General features: G+C 32.4%; 3 protein-coding genes across 4 annotated transcripts; 2 read left to right on the top strand and 1 right to left on the bottom strand.

The window, feature by feature from the left end:
- Positions 1-1,273: 1,273 nt before the first annotated feature.
- On the top strand, positions 1,274-3,838 carry not (non-stop). Its single transcript, XM_065346093.1, has 10 exons — positions 1,274-1,545; positions 1,689-1,805; positions 1,880-2,003; positions 2,077-2,283; positions 2,358-2,533; positions 2,611-2,867; positions 2,934-3,192; positions 3,260-3,411; positions 3,502-3,669; positions 3,741-3,838. Exons 2-10 carry the CDS (start codon positions 1,698-1,700, stop codon positions 3,781-3,783), a joined length of 1,494 nt encoding a protein of 497 aa, XP_065202165.1. The 5' UTR covers positions 1,274-1,545; positions 1,689-1,697; the 3' UTR covers positions 3,784-3,838.
- Positions 3,627-6,112, bottom strand: LOC135832691 (gustatory and odorant receptor 63a-like). Its single transcript, XM_065346094.1, has 7 exons — positions 5,705-6,112; positions 5,367-5,611; positions 5,035-5,292; positions 4,673-4,966; positions 4,536-4,610; positions 4,376-4,465; positions 3,627-4,299 (listed from the first exon to the last, which is right to left on the bottom strand). Exons 1-7 carry the CDS (start codon positions 5,931-5,933, stop codon positions 4,120-4,122), a joined length of 1,371 nt encoding a protein of 456 aa, XP_065202166.1. The 5' UTR covers positions 5,934-6,112; the 3' UTR covers positions 3,627-4,119.
- A 3,295-nt stretch (positions 6,113-9,407) lies between these two features.
- Positions 9,408-13,980, top strand: LOC135832705 (protein obstructor-E-like). 2 transcript variants are annotated; one of them, XM_065346135.1, is made up of 5 exons: positions 9,408-9,581; positions 10,378-10,575; positions 10,706-10,912; positions 11,734-11,947; positions 12,646-13,980. In XM_065346135.1, the coding sequence occupies exons 1-5, from the start codon at positions 9,518-9,520 to the stop codon at positions 12,737-12,739; spliced, it is 777 nt and encodes a 258-aa protein (XP_065202207.1). In that variant the 5' UTR covers positions 9,408-9,517; the 3' UTR covers positions 12,740-13,980. The 2 variants fall into 2 exon arrangements, with proteins under 2 accessions (XP_065202207.1, XP_065202208.1); XM_065346136.1 differs by lacking the exon at positions 12,646-13,980 and adding an exon at positions 12,114-12,376 and having other exon boundaries at positions 9,416-9,581.
- The last annotated feature ends 1,356 nt before the right edge of the window (positions 13,981-15,336 follow it).

Below are 15,336 nucleotides of genomic sequence, written 5' to 3'. Positions count from 1 at the left end.
CAAAAAAATTTTATCAGCTGATCGGAAAATCGTTTGATAGAAGAAGTAGACAGATAGAAGTCAGTGTAGGGCTCTATATAAACCAGGTGAGCGCATCCACCATTTTGTTCCCTGAAGTGATAACGAACCAGTAATTATTCATACAATTTCTCATGTAAAAAATTCAATTTTTTAAATTGTTCTCGAGTTTGGGTGAACTATTATGCAGTCTTAAATTAATGACAATAAAATTCCCTATCGATTGATGTTAAATTCTGATCATTTCGCGTAAAAATAACGATTTTATGAATACTTCTATTTTACTGATTTTTGCATACCACGTACGTCATCTTTAAACTAAAAATACTCAAAATTTTCAGTGGACACATAGGTATTTTAAGACAGCAAAATGTTCGTAAGTTTATCCTCTTTAAAATGAGCTATTACCGAAAGCTCTACATGCAACCGTTCAAAAGTTTTCGAAGTTTTAAGTTACGAAAACAAGCTGCTGATGGTAAGTACTGAACATTGAACTAATATTACTCGAAATTTTTAGTGGACACATTGGTATTTTAATACAGCAAAATGTTCGTAATTTTATCGTCTTTAAAATGAGATTATAACGAAAGTTCTACCTCTCATCGTTCAAAAGATCTTGAAGATCAAAGTTTCGGAAAGTGAAATACTGATCAAAACTAAGTGCCTGACTGATAACAGTGATAAGACAATTTGACCACTTTCCGCAACTTTGAACTTAAAAAACTTTTGAACGGTTGAAGGTAGAGCTTTCGGTAAACAATCATTTTAAAGAGGATAAAATTACGAACATTTTGATGTATAAAATACCAATGTGTCCACTAAAAATTTCGAGTAATATTAGTTCAATGTTCAGTACTTACCATCAGCAGCTTGTTTTCGTAACTTAAAACTTCGAAAACTTTTGAACGGTTGCATGTAGAGCTTTCGGTAATAGCTCATTTTAAAGAGGATAAACTTACGAACATTTTGCTGTATTAAAATACCTTTTTTTTTTTTTTTTTTTGGTTTGTTGGTTGTCTACTTGTAATGTGTTTAAGCCAATACGTCATGTGTCCACTGAAAATTTCGAGTATTTTTAGTTTAAAGACGACGTATGTAGTATGCAGAAATCAGTAAAAAGAAGTATTCACAAGTCGTTATTTTTTCATGAAATGATCAAAATTTAACATTGATCGATAGGGAATTTCATTGTCTTTAATTTGAGACTACACGTAAGTTCACCCGGACTCGCGAACTATCGAAAAAATTGTATTTTTTACATGAGAAATTGTATGCATACTTACTAGTCCGTTATCACTCAGGGAACAAAATGGCCGATGCGCTCACCCACTTTATATAGAGCCTTAGTCAGTGAACCGGCTTCATTTCATATTTTGTAACAATGCGGAGGATAGAAAATTAACAATGAAACCCACTATCAGTCATTAATGATACGAAGTTTGCGGATCTTCGAAGTAGACTCTGAAACAGTCTTACAAGTTTCAATATAATATTTTATAAATTGCTGGAACATGCGTAAATGAACAGGTAAATAACGATGATAACCACCTATATAATCCATCTTCAACTTCATTGTATTCAAATTTGAACTCTGTGATATGAATAACTTTCGATGTGGTTAAAAGTTCTTACATTTTTTAGTTAAATTTTGGTTTGTTGTTTGTGAATAGATTACAACGATGGTGTCGAATTGCTCTCATTATGACAACTACGTCAAGACAAATGGATTAGAATTCTATGAACTTGTTGTGAGTAATTTCATCGGACCAAAAAGAAAAGTAAAACAGGTACAGTAATCATAATCAGCGTATGATTTTTATCTAATTTCTATATTCAATTTGTGTAATGTCACTGATTTCAGATATGCACATGTTTCGAATGCAAATACACCGGAATCCATTTACACGCGTGTCTTCATTGCATATTTTTTGGATGTCATTCTAATCACATGGAAGAACATGTTAAACATTCAGGCCATTCTTTAGGTACTCGTAATTCATATCATTCTAGTCCAACCATTTTGTCTGAAAAAGTGCTCATGCGAATGTATTATTTTAGGCGTTCAACTGAAATTCGGATTCGTCAAATGTTTCAAATGTGATTCTTACATATATCACGATGATATACTGGATAAAGTTCAACGTAATTTAATGCCAAGTTTTAGTTTACACACTTTGAGAATGAAGTTCCAAAAATTAGTCGATATTATGAAAGAGGCTCAAGAGCATCCCGATAGACAGTATATACACAGCTATTGTACCGTTGGTAAGCAACATAATCTACGAGTTTGATCAAATAAATTACTTTTTTCGTCTATTATTTGTACGTTGTGTTTGCAGGATTACGAGGATTATTGAATTTGGGCAATACGTGTTTTATGAATTGTATTATACAAACATTGATGCATACTCCGGTTCTTCGAGATTACTTCTTTGCTGAGAAACATAGCCTGTGCAGTTTCGAAGGTGGTTCATCCAAGTGTTTGGTTTGCGAAGTGTATACTTTATATCAAGAAGTGAGCCGAACAGATCGTCTTCAGACTAAATTTCTCCAAGTTCAACATATATTAATTATATGATCTGTTTATTCTAGTTTTATTCGGGAAAAACTGAAACGTTATTGTTACATCGATTATTAGCATTGATATGGAAAAATGCCGAACATCTGGCTGGTTATGAGCAACAAGATGCTCACGAATTTTTCATGACTATGTTGAATATACTCCATAAACATTGCACAGCTAATAGTGACCTAAATTCATCGACGTCAAATAACGTCAAATGCTCGTGTATCGTTCACAAAGTATTCGCAGGACTTCTCCAATCCGATGTTGTTTGTCAATCTTGCAGGTGATAGTTTATAAATTACACTAATAATTACCCATTTCGCTGTTGTAATCTTCGTTACGGTTTCAGGAGCGTTTCAACGAAAGTCGAACAATTTACTGAAATTTCTTTGAATATTAGCGGTGCACATTTAGATAGTTATACGAGTAATCCAGGAGATTCTCAAATTCCTATTCTATCGTTAGTTGATTGTTTGGAACAATTTACTAGAGCTGAACATCTAGGATCGACCGTTAAAATAGAATGCAGTAAATGCAACATTCAGCAGGAATCAACCAAGCAGTTGACTGTTAATAAATTACCTATTGTTATATGTTTCCATCTAAAAGTACGTTATACTTTGAAAAAAAAATCGATTAGATTAGGTATTTTTAATCATTTTGATGAACTTGTAGCGTTTTGAACATTCCAATCGATTCCATAAGAAAATCTCAACACCTGTACAATTCCCGGAAGAATTGAACATGGGTCCTTTCACCACCGAATACAGAAACGCGGAAACAAATCGAAAAACTAACGGCATATCCGTTTCGTATATTCCGAATGGGTGAGCATTTTCAAGCCGAAATACTTCAAGATTTTTTTGTTTTTGATTGATTGATTGATTGATTGATTGATCGATTGATTTTTTTCACAGAAAAAACGAAATATCTAAATATAATTTATTTTCCGTTGTTAATCATCACGGTTCTATTGATGCTGGCCATTACACTTCTTATATCCGTCTTCATGAAGATACCTGGTACCAATGCAACGACGAAATAATCTCAAAAGCGAATTTATTAGATGTATTACAAAGTGAAGGGTAAATGAATCATTTCATAATTTCGTAGGTACATTTAATTTCAGTTGAACAACTTATATTTTTATTTACAGGTACTTATTATTTTACCACAAGCAAATGGTCGATTACGCTTAAAGCTAATTACTTATGATTTTTTTTAAAAAGTGAATTTTTGTGATGATAAGGTATATTTATATGCTTAGTTACATATTTTCGTATCATTGTATGTAAAAGAATTTACCATATATCTGTGACATTTGTAATCAATGTATCTATTGTTTATATTTTTTTTCTTCGCCATGTCGTTTTATTTAATTCGCCTTTTTTCCTTTTTCGATTTGTGTATTTATATTTTTTCGCTAATTGACTATCTCTATGTACCTAATCGTATTATGGATCCGCAACATGACGATTTTTTTTTCATTTAAACATTTATTCATAATAAATGTTCATTGTGTGAAATAAGGATATTTATTCTGCTGTGTAGTCATATAGTGTAGTATCGTTGTCTTTATTTGATGGTGTTGTCGGTGCTGGTCCCTGTGATAGTGGCGCTGAAACGTTATTTGCGGGTAATTGCGCTGTCGATGAGACATTATTTACGTGGAATTGTATCATTACAATGACGTATGTTACTAAAGCGGTGATAATCTGCAAGGAAAAGTATGTATTTTGAGTAACTTTACCTTGAATTTATTTTATGAGTATTGAATAGGTGTATACTCACGCTTCCAAAAAGTGATCTGTTGATGACAAAGTAATCTGAGACTGTAGCTTCGGATGAGTATTGCTTTAATGTATGCAGAAATATGTTGACCTGAAAATTATATTGAAATTTGTATTATTTTTAGGTTGAAATGTTTCAAAATGAGGCAGAAGATGCTTACGTGTAATTCATCTTCGTAGGACAGAATGTTATGATTTTTAATTTCTAAAATGCTATGTAATATCCCTTGCATACTCTGTAACAAAAATCAGTTAATTTTTATGTAAATTGATCATTTTTAGAAACGTTTGAACTTACACTTTCGGTCATCTTGTATCCAGCTTCACAATAGGTCATTAAAATGACCCACCAAAATATTGTTACCAAGACAGCAGCAATAATGGAATGAAAATTTGACGACTTGTAGTGTTCCAAGCTATCGAATCCTGTGTTATAAATAATGCAAACCAAATAAATCATATTCGTAATGATGAATACAGAAACGATGCCGCAACTGCTAGATCCACAATTCTGTATCAGTTGACTCAGCGTCATCCAAAGAAGACGATAATCTTCTATTTTAGCGGTGTATCCTTTGGCATTAACTACTTCCTGAAATTCGCGTCAATTTTTAATGATCCTTCCTAAATTGGAAAATTAATAGAAATTCGTTTTCTTACTTTGCGAAAATTCTCGTGAAATTTTTTAGAAATTATTGTTATCATAGAAGATGTCAGTTTCCAATAAACAAAATGGCATAATGTGCCAACAACGTTGAATAAATACCCTGGGAAATGATACCAGCGAAGGTTGTCGATTAAATAATGCGGTATTATCAGAACTATCATCAAGACGAAAGAGAAAACGAATAAACACATTTTCACCACACTGAATTTAACTCTTGGAAAATTATTCATTGTAACTTGTTCGTATTTTTCCTGTAAATAATGAATGCAGGTAATACCAAGTCAATTTTGAAGGTATGCATGGTGTCTGCGAAATAGGTACCTACTTGAAAAACGACCCATTTATCTAGATATTCTTGGTGACTTCGCATCTGAATCCAAGATAAGACAGGTGTGATTAATTGAGGAGCTATCATGAATGATGTCAAAGCACCATCAACTTGACTATTAAACGAAGTCTTTTTATCGGAAAATAAATCTATGAGAGAAAACAACGAAGATACTCCAACCAATAGGTAGATTACCACCGAGTACAACATTATTGCTGAGCAGAATTTATATTCCATTTTGCCTGAAATTGAAATCTCTCACTTAGATATGTATGATTTAACTTAGGTAGGTACTATAGGTACTCTCCAATCTATATTTATAAAGTTGTAGTTACCTGTTGAGTCTCTGTAGAATGGAGCTCTACCCATTAATCTCAATATATCGAACACCAAGCTAATAGTCATATGATACACTTGAGGTTTCTCTGTGTAATCCATTTTCCATTCCAATGCCTTTGATGCTTTTTCATTGATATTATCTTTTGTCAAATCAACTTCTGAGCTACTCGGTCGTGAACCAAAAAAAATTCTCGGAAATCGTATTCTTCGTGATATGGTGTCCATTTTTACTTCTTCGTGCGAAATTTCACGTATTTTATAGCCAATTCGTTTGAGCAACTGAATAGTTCGGAATAGCTACCTATTGCTTTGTGCCTTGCGGTATCGAATTATTGTAGGTACGTACTTAGGTAGGTATAGTCTGTATGATGGTCATATCATTAATCAAAAATTAACGATTTATTAGCGTATTCGCGTGAGCTCATTTAATCGAAAGTTCGTGACAATTCTTTTTTATCAGACCATTGGTATCGTCCAATTTGTGTGAAATGGTTTTGCGCGTGGGACAGATACTTGAGAATGCCTATTTTTTAATTTATTATCTGGCAGTGAATCAGTTTATAAGCCCTTCAAAACGTAGATATTTTGGTAAATTTTGCATAAAAAACCACCTCCTTTCCCCTCATTATCACATTTCAAAAATCTTCCACAGTGTGGAAGTGATCACCAATCTTACACTTGTGCCATGCTATTAAAATTAAAATTTTTCCTTTTTAAAATAAAAATTCTCCACCCAACTGGTAAAAATTTTTTGAACCATCCATAAAAATTCAGCTGCTTTTAAAGGCATCTTCGATCTTCAAGGAGTTCTTAAAAATCAAATTTGGGCTAAAAAAGGGAAAAAATCAAAATTTTACAAAACTGATTTTAAAATATAGAATTTGGTAGGTATAGGTAGGTACCCCATATTTGACACCCCTTTCCGGAATCGAGTGAAAAAAGTTTCGAACCATCTTGAGTACATAGTTGTGGAACCTCTAGCAGATTTTTAAAAATTTACCGCATTTTACCAAATTAAGTTGGAAGACTACATAAATATACGTATTACTCAATCAATGTCTCAATTTCAATCTGCTGAGTCTACTGGAACTGGTTTCAAGCTATTCAGGAGCCTCCAGCCCATATTTTGGGAATTCCAGACTTTCAATAAAAGCCATAACTGTACTTTCTAATAAAATTGAAAGTTGAACGTATGCGTATATATGTACCTACCTATTTATAAATTGAACACTTCGATTAGTAATGAAGTACCTACCCTGCTGTGAACTACCTTACCTGCAACCAAAATTGACAATGTTCAGTGCGAACCCTCCGACAACACTCGAAAGAAACTGATACAAGCACTAGCCATTTTCCAATACTATGGTAATTAAAAAGCCTCCAAAAACATATCTATCTAGGGGTATTAATATAGTCATGAAATTCTTCTTTTCGCGAGCGCAACAAAAATGAACTATGTACCCGCCTCGATACCGTTTTCCAAAGACTCAACTGCCACAGATAGACGTATCGAAAACTCATCAACGGATACGCAAGCCGGTGACTCTAACGAACACCAACTTTCAGTTTCATCGACAGAATCAGGCCTTTTCGAAAGCGCCGATCAAATCAGCGTCAGCGACGTACCGTCCGATCAACGCAAGAAGAATTCTTTTTATCGTTGGTTTAAAAGAAAGCTATGGTGCATAAGACGTTCCAAATCCGCCGATTCTGGTCGTATAAAAAATCAAACATTTCGAAACGCGAAGATCGAAATTAAAAAATCTACGTCTGAGCGAAAAGCATCTCAAAATACTCCTCAACTCGAACCAGTCGCTCAAGAAGAGCCCACGGTCAAAAATAAACCGACAGGGGTTAACTCTGTACAACCTTCGACGTCAGCAACACCTGTGAAAAAATCTGCCGATGATTCCAGTTCAGATGAATCTCAAGATGCAGCTGCTACGGTACAAAAAACTCCTCAAGTAGTTCCTCCTAAAGAAAGACAGGTTACTTTTTCCGATACCGTTAAGACGCACATTAAGACTAAATACGTTACAGCTGAAGAATATCAACAAATCAGAGGTATGGATATGAATAATCGCGCCATATTGTACCAGTATAATCATCAATCTGTGGAACCCAAGAGTTGTATTGTTGAGGGAAAAAGTACATTTGTTCGTAATAATAAGGCAGATCATCGTAAATGTAAACATACCAATGAAAACGTTTTGAAAACTTAATTGATTCTTATTTCAGCTCGTAAATGAACTCCGCCATTTTTTTTTCGCTTTAGAAAAATATGTAAGATTTCGAAAATTGTAAAGGAAGAGTGGTTCCTTTACTTTGTGTTGAAATTAGGTACGTATAACAATAACTGGGTTATTCAGGAAGATTCTGCTCAAAAAAAAAAAAAAACATAATTTGAGCAGATTTAATTGATTTTCTACATAGGTAGGTATTTTTTTGATATTTGAGGACAAATATTATTTGGCGAACAAAAGAAAATTTATTCTAACAGAGTCACTTGAAAAATATTGGAATAGAAAATGAAAATTATCAAAAAAAAATTTGATTTTTTTCAACTTGTAAGGGTGAGAAAGAGAAACTGAGAACTCCATACCCGGGGACCAAAATAACATGGTCAACTGAAATAAGTTTTTTTTGGGTTTTTTCTTGAAAAAGAGGATTATTTAAAAAATACTTTTTTTTTGGGGTGTTTATAATTGCAAGTGTTTTTCTGATCAAATTATAAAACCAAATAGAGAAAAATGTCCCAAATGGATTCTTGATAAATCAAATTGGTCTAACTTCAATAATAAGAAGATTTAAAAAATACTGACACCAAAACGTGAAATTTTTGGATGGATAATTTTTTTTTCATTTTTGGTTTTCAAACAGGGAAAAATAAAATAGTAGAGATCATTCTTTCACCCGAGATAACAAGATTATGGGTTAGAAGGTAATAACATTCCAACAGGTGGTATGGAGCCCCAAAATTTTGGTCAAAATTTAAAAAAAAAATAAGTTGGAACTTTAACCATAAAAACGTCTATTTTTGCAGAAAATTATTCAAAAAATGTATTCACTCTCGAATTGGACTATTCTCAAATCAGTCTGGAGCCTCCAGTAAAAGTTAAATTTTTTCCAGCATAAGTATGTTGCTCTAAAAAACGCTGTGATCCATCCACTTCACTTTTGCTGAAGGTTGTGAGATCAATTTGAGAATTGCTACAATTGATTGAAGGGTAGGTGGAGTTTGATTTTAATATTGGAAGTAATTTTCAGATTTTCTTCTCAACATTGTATTTACTTAGGTACCTAGACCTACCTACCAATCTACCCAACTCTTTTTGTGAAAAAAATGATGGTGCATAATGATTTATTTTTGAGAGAAGTCTTGAGAAAATGCATGAATGTATTTCCTCAAGAATAAATAACAGTATTACGTATCTTAATTCTTTCAAAAAAAGAGACTTAATCAGCTCTTTTCACGTTTCTAAAGCAAGCTCGACCGAAAAGAAGTCTCGCATGATGATCTCATAATACGCCTATTATCACATATTAAGCACCGCGATCATTGAACTTCGCAGAGTAGCCAGGTATTATGTCGATTGAGCAGCATGTTAGGCTATGTCTACTTTGATGAATATTATATTATCTGTTTTTTCTACCAACCAAAACCACTATTCTTCCAGTGGAAGGGTAAACAGTGATGTGGCAAAGAGGAACGGTACCTACGCTCAACAATGCTGTAAATCAGTGAAAATGAAAGTACATATGATGTTGTATGAAACGATGCTATCAGTGGATCGTTAACCAGGAAAGCCATGGACGCGTTTGCTATTCTCCTTAATCTGCTTTTTGCGGCATCTACTTTCATCCGCTTTACAGGTAGATTGTACATTTTAATAGAAAGCGAAATCATTGTGCGACATTTTTTTTTCTCTTTTAAATGTTGCCTGTAATTATAAATCTAGTTTTAATCTCGATTAGTTAATTTTTAGGTACATTATTTTAATTTCGTATCATTGTGGTATCAATCGCGAGCTAATTAAATCTAACGAAATTATTATTTTTGGCTTTGAATTTACCTACGAGTACATAAGTAGATCTTAGAAAACGCGTTCAACTAATGCTTTTTTGAATCACATTTTAAATGCTAATATTTAATTATGGTATTTGAAGTAGGCTTATTGCAGATGATTTTTTGATTAAAAGTTAATAATTTCAAGTTTTTATATATTTTTTCAAAATTCGTGTTCATTTTTCATTTTTAAAACAGCCTTAAGTCGTCACAACGAACGTGAATATTAATTGGTTTTAATCGATAGCATAAAAGAGAACACGAACGTAGAATATTTGAATTTTAATTTAAGGTATAAAAATGTGAAATTTAATTTTGATTGTCATTTACATGGCAGCATGTAGCTTGTCAACGCACGACGCGTTATTAGAATAGCAAAATACAGACATTATGTAGGTATTATTTAGCTATAATACGCCAAGTAATTACACTTTCTCCCAATACCTAATTTCGCGTTAGGAAATTACATCACGCTAAATAGCAATTGATAACGTGATATATCTGATTTATCTACCTACATTATACGATCGATAATACACCTTTTACATATGCACGCGTATTATGATGACAGCGGTAACATTGACACGTTTATTATTTTTACAGTACAAGCTGATTTTACGTGTCCGCAAAAGAATGGAATTTACGAAGATCCTAAACAATGCGACAAATTTTACGAATGCGAAGATGGTCAAGTTGTGGAGAAATTATGTCCCGATGGTTTGGTATTCGATCCTTTGAATAGAAAAATCAACAAATGTGACCAGCCTTTCAATGTTGATTGCGGAGATCGTTTGGAATTACGTAAGTTATCACACATCGTTCATCTCAAAGCAATAAGTAGTCTATTTTTGTTAGTACCTACCTAAATTATAATTATAAATCACTGGAGTATTTTTATTTATTAATTTATTTATTTTATATACATAAACAGAGAACCCAAAATCAAATCATCTATGTCCACGAAGAAACGGATACTTTGCCCATCCAGACGAAAAAATTTGTAACATATTTTACAACTGTATCGAAGGTGAAGCCACTGAAATAGTTTGCCCTACGGGATTACATTTTGACGAATATTCAGGAACTTGCGTTTGGCCTGAGTCAGCCGGCAGAACTGGATGTGGAGAACCTGAAACAAGTAATTTGGATTCCAAAATTCATTATTATGCAATTTACTTACCTACCAATCAATTAATTACCTAGCTTTTGGGTGTGATTAGTTACTAGAACAGGTTTTGCTCTTATTTCTATTAAATACCTTTTCAACGCGTATAGGTATCGACAAAATACATACAAAAATTCTTACATTTTTTCAATGATGGATTATTTATTCTCAATTTTTATTTAGAATTATGAATCACTTTATGAAATACTCACTTGAAGGAAATGAATTCTTTTGAACGATTTACGAAAGTGGATAAAAATTTCTCAGCTTTGAGTTATGTAACGTGCATTATTCACCTGGCTGATTTCCAATACATTTTAGACGAGACTGAATTATTAAATAGGGAAATGTGAAGGTGAACTAGGTATTCAGTTCACGTATGAAAATTTGAAAAAATTTACCTCTACTGTTTTACATATTTGTGGGATAGGCGGTGATTTCAATAGCGGTGTCTTATGTAATTAACGGGATGAAAATTTTTTTCTCATTTTTTTTTTTCACATTGATTGGCGAAAAGAGATGAAAAATGGGAATGATTCATCGGAAGAATGGTACCTATTTTATTTGTGATTGTGTGCTTGATTGGCCGAGCGAATCGAATTCGAAAAGATAAAAGCTATTTTTAATTAGTAATTTCATAATTTGTGTACCATTTTTAAAATGTTTATCACGATAGGACTTGGATATTTTCATATTATTACCTACCTATCATTGGATATCTTATTGTCGTTGTTATCTTCTTTTTTTCTAAGATAAATTGCTACTTATCTTTAACTAATGATATTTTTTTGCAGTGAAATTGAAAGACGGATTCTCTTGCCCAAAAGAAGCAGCATCCGGTAGCCATGGTCAAGCTGTAGCTCATCCAGTCTACGCACATCCCCAAGACTGTCAAAAATTCTACGTCTGCTTGAACGGAGTCACTCCCAGAGAACAAGGCTGCTCTGTTGGAGAAGTGTACAACGAAGAATCTCAAAAATGTGACGAACCAGAAAACGTACCTGGATGGTAAGTATCCTCGAATAATAAATTTAAATTAGATACGCCATTATGACTATTGCCTATCTTTTGAGGAGAGTACTTTTTCAATTGCGTTACCTACAATTGCTTCTTTAAAATAAACTATCATTTTCTTGAGCACCAAATTTTAATTCAATTTTAATGGTTTATCTAGTGAGGAATGGTATAAAGACGACCCAAATGTTCAAAAATCCAATAAGAAGAAAACTCGTAGGCGATGAGATCAACTCATAGAAGATCTTATTTAGTAATTGTTGCATCAATTTTAATTAGCTTTCATCATTATAGTGATTTCATTGACTCTGCTCATCTAGAAATTAGGTACTCTGCGTGTAAATATCGAAATTATTGTATATAAACGTGTTTTAATTCTCTTTTTTTTCATGATCTGTATTTTTAATAAACGTTTTTACAATTGGCGGTGTTTTAATTGAGTTTTCTCTGATGAGACGAATTTTTAAAAGTATATCTACACGAAGTTATAGAAAAGTGATTGAAAGAATCATATTGTGTAAGAAATTGATTAGGTATCTGTACAATTAAATGAAACAAGAAATAAGATTTAGGTTTAAATTTTTTCCATAAGTTTAGGTATAAATTTCTGATTTTTATAAATATATATTTTTTTTAACGACACATACTTACTTACCTACTTAATGAGCTTTTGATTTGATCTGTGTTAACAGCAAAGACTGGTACAAAAATCATCCTCAATTTAAGAACGTTTACAATGCAGATGGTACTATCGATTTTGGAAAGAAACGAGTTTTTCACAATTGACAAACACCTTTGAAAATTTGAATTGAATCCTGCAAAATGCAAATGAACTGATAATAATAAAGGTGTAGGTATGGATATTTGTAACATTACAATGAGTATTTTTCATTGATATTCATTCGTGAAAACGAAGATAGATGAATTTTATTTTGTATTCACTTGTTCATTCGAAAGAAAAGAATGGTATCATTAATTAGATGACATTAGTATGTATGTATATCATATGTCACAACTTAGGCTCCTATAGGTAGAGGTACGTAGACTGTTCCAACATTTTTTTTTTTTAATATGTATTTAATAATAAATACCCACCTAGATAAAAGTGAACTTTTTTTATTAAAAAATTTACTACTTAGATATTCACACAATTAGATATTTATATCTACTTATGTGCCTCATAACTTTGTAAAAATTATGGGTAGGTAAATAAAATAATTTTTGTAAAATTAGGTGAGTATAGTTCTAAGGTAACTAGAACAAAAAGTCGGACGAGGGAAGAGAATACAATATGATTGTACATATTGAATTGAAACAACACAAAAATTGTAAAAAAAAATATAGATATAGGTACTTACATATAAAAAACAACCATCATCACGAGTCAATTTTTAAAAAATCGCCAAAAATCTATCGGTGAATAAACTTGGGCATCTGTTTAGGATTTGGATTCCCAGGTAGGTATCCAAGAATTTTTCAAATCTGAAGTGGTGGATTGGACTGTTTCCCTTGTACGTTTTTCAAAATTATCACGACTGCTTTAGATATCAGAATTTATTTCAATTTCTTCTGTGACACCCGTCAATTTTGATTTTCGACTTCCTATGCAACAATTATGTAAGTAGGTATAGTAGGTAAGTGTATTTAGGTAGGTAAGCGGATAGGTAAACGTGCTGATGGTAGGAAAGAAATTGCATGTTTCGCTCGTTAAAGTTTGAAGTTATGAATATGAGAAAAAACGTGAACGAGTTAAAAGTGCATTAAACGAGTAAATAGACAAATGCAATTAGTTAGAATCAATTTACAGAGAAAGTCACCTTATTGTGTAAGTACATTTCTTAAGCACCCACAACACAACTCGTAGGTACGTGAATGTGGTGAATAAGTACAATTATCATAATTTTAAATTACGAGCAATTTTAACATTGGGTTATTCATGTTAATTGAGAGAAATATCATTTAAGAGAACTATTACTTATTCCTGTATTGCATACAATGTGCAAAAAAAATAAATACCATCTAACACATTTATAAAGAAGTGTTCCTTCAAACAACAATTTTTCTCCATGGAACAAAAAAAAATGAAGTCGAAACCAAAAATAAATCAACTTAAATAAAATTTTATCCATTGAATTTCATTTGTCGATTTTTGGTGAATTTTTAAAGCTTCAAATTTGGCTCATTTCCCTCACAAAAAAAATTGAAATTTGATAAAATTAAGGTAGAAATCTTAAACTTGGTTTAAGTACAATTATGATCTGCTGAATCGATCGGTGGTGTTTTCGAGTCGTTATATGAAACCTCCAGCAGATTTTTATATTTTTCTAGGTTCTTGAAAAATGCCACAAAAAATGCCCAAATATCAGTTTAACGATTTGGACGACCCTTTCAAGTAAGTAATTTTGGTACAACTTTCAAAATCCTTCATTAATATCTATCTCTATTTGATTTCTTTCCTAAACTATTAGACACCTATTTAATGATCTTCAAACAACTGCCATCCTGCTCTAATGACCCTTCCACAAATCAACACAGTTAGCATACTTTTTCAATGCCGAAAATGTTACAATTTCGTATATCCTTTCAGGACATCGGAGAACAGATTGAATTAATTGTACCTAGACCTACCAACGTATTGAGTGGTTAATGAGACTCAAAGTACCTACTTACGTAACCTTCGTGCATTCAAAGAAATAAATCGCTATGTTGAAAGTAATTTAGAGAGATAACCTTCACCTCTTTGATATTTATGATAACGGAGGAAGAAATTAAATGGATAAAATAAAAAGTTCTTCCTCGTGCTGATCAAATGAATTGTTGAACGTCAACTTAATTATTCTAGGCGCGATATTGGCTTTTAGATTTAATGCAGGCGGAGATTTTAATCTGATCGTGTATGTCGTCTTCGTCTCCTTTTATATTCTCAGTTCGATTGCCTTTTGAAGAGCAATAAACTATTAAGGAGGCATGGTTCTACGTACCTATTTTTAAAGATTGGGGTAAGAGTAGGATTGTCTCTATCGTGGCCAAAATAGGTAATTGATAGGCATTTAAGTATACGTATATTCATAAAAAAAAAATCCGAAGTACGATGGATCCTATCATAATAAGAAGATCGCATAAACCTATTTATAGGTACATCTGCCTATCGACATTTCATTCATTGAACTGAAATCAAAAACAGCACGATCATTCAAGTTCTCAAGTACATTGAACTTTATTGCCTAGGTATAATGAAACAAAACAAACACCATCATCACAAACTAGGTAAATATAAATACCTATTTATCTAGCCAAAGCCACGAAGATCGTATTTTTCTGTCTTATAAAAAATCTCATCGGAGCAGAAAAAATTCATAAGAAACCAAATTTCAGCCTAGATG

This window comes from Planococcus citri, chromosome 1 (assembly GCF_950023065.1).
Source record: "Planococcus citri chromosome 1, ihPlaCitr1.1, whole genome shotgun sequence".
Lineage (NCBI taxonomy): Eukaryota > Metazoa > Arthropoda > Insecta > Hemiptera > Pseudococcidae > Planococcus > Planococcus citri.
The sequence above is the reverse complement of the archived record's forward strand: the minus strand, read 5'-3'. Positions and strand labels throughout refer to the sequence as shown.

What these genes read in the sequence shown, in the direction of transcription:
- not (XM_065346093.1), top strand. Translation starts at nt 1,698, where the DNA reads ATGGTGTCGAATTGCTCTCATTATGACAACTACGTCAAGACAAATGGA. An exon ending in CAAAAAGAAAAGTAAAACAG is followed by an intron (nt 1,806 to 1,879) that starts GTACAGTAATCA and finishes CACTGATTTCAG; the next exon opens with ATATGCACATGTTTCGAATG. An exon ending in ACATTCAGGCCATTCTTTAG is followed by an intron (nt 2,004 to 2,076) that starts GTACTCGTAATT and finishes GTATTATTTTAG; the next exon opens with GCGTTCAACTGAAATTCGGA.
- LOC135832691 (XM_065346094.1), bottom strand. Translation starts at nt 5,933, where the DNA reads ATGGACACCATATCACGAAGAATACGATTTCCGAGAATTTTTTTTGGT. An exon ending in ATAAATGGGTCGTTTTTCAA is followed by an intron (nt 5,293 to 5,366) that starts GTAGGTACCTAT and finishes CATTATTTACAG; the next exon opens with GAAAAATACGAACAAGTTAC. An exon ending in TTCACGAGAATTTTCGCAAA is followed by an intron (nt 4,967 to 5,034) that starts GTAAGAAAACGA and finishes CGCGAATTTCAG; the next exon opens with GAAGTAGTTAATGCCAAAGG.
- LOC135832705 (XM_065346135.1), top strand. Translation starts at nt 9,518, where the DNA reads ATGGACGCGTTTGCTATTCTCCTTAATCTGCTTTTTGCGGCATCTACT. An exon ending in TACTTTCATCCGCTTTACAG is followed by an intron (nt 9,582 to 10,377) that starts GTAGATTGTACA and finishes TTATTTTTACAG; the next exon opens with TACAAGCTGATTTTACGTGT. An exon ending in CGGAGATCGTTTGGAATTAC is followed by an intron (nt 10,576 to 10,705) that starts GTAAGTTATCAC and finishes ATACATAAACAG; the next exon opens with AGAACCCAAAATCAAATCAT.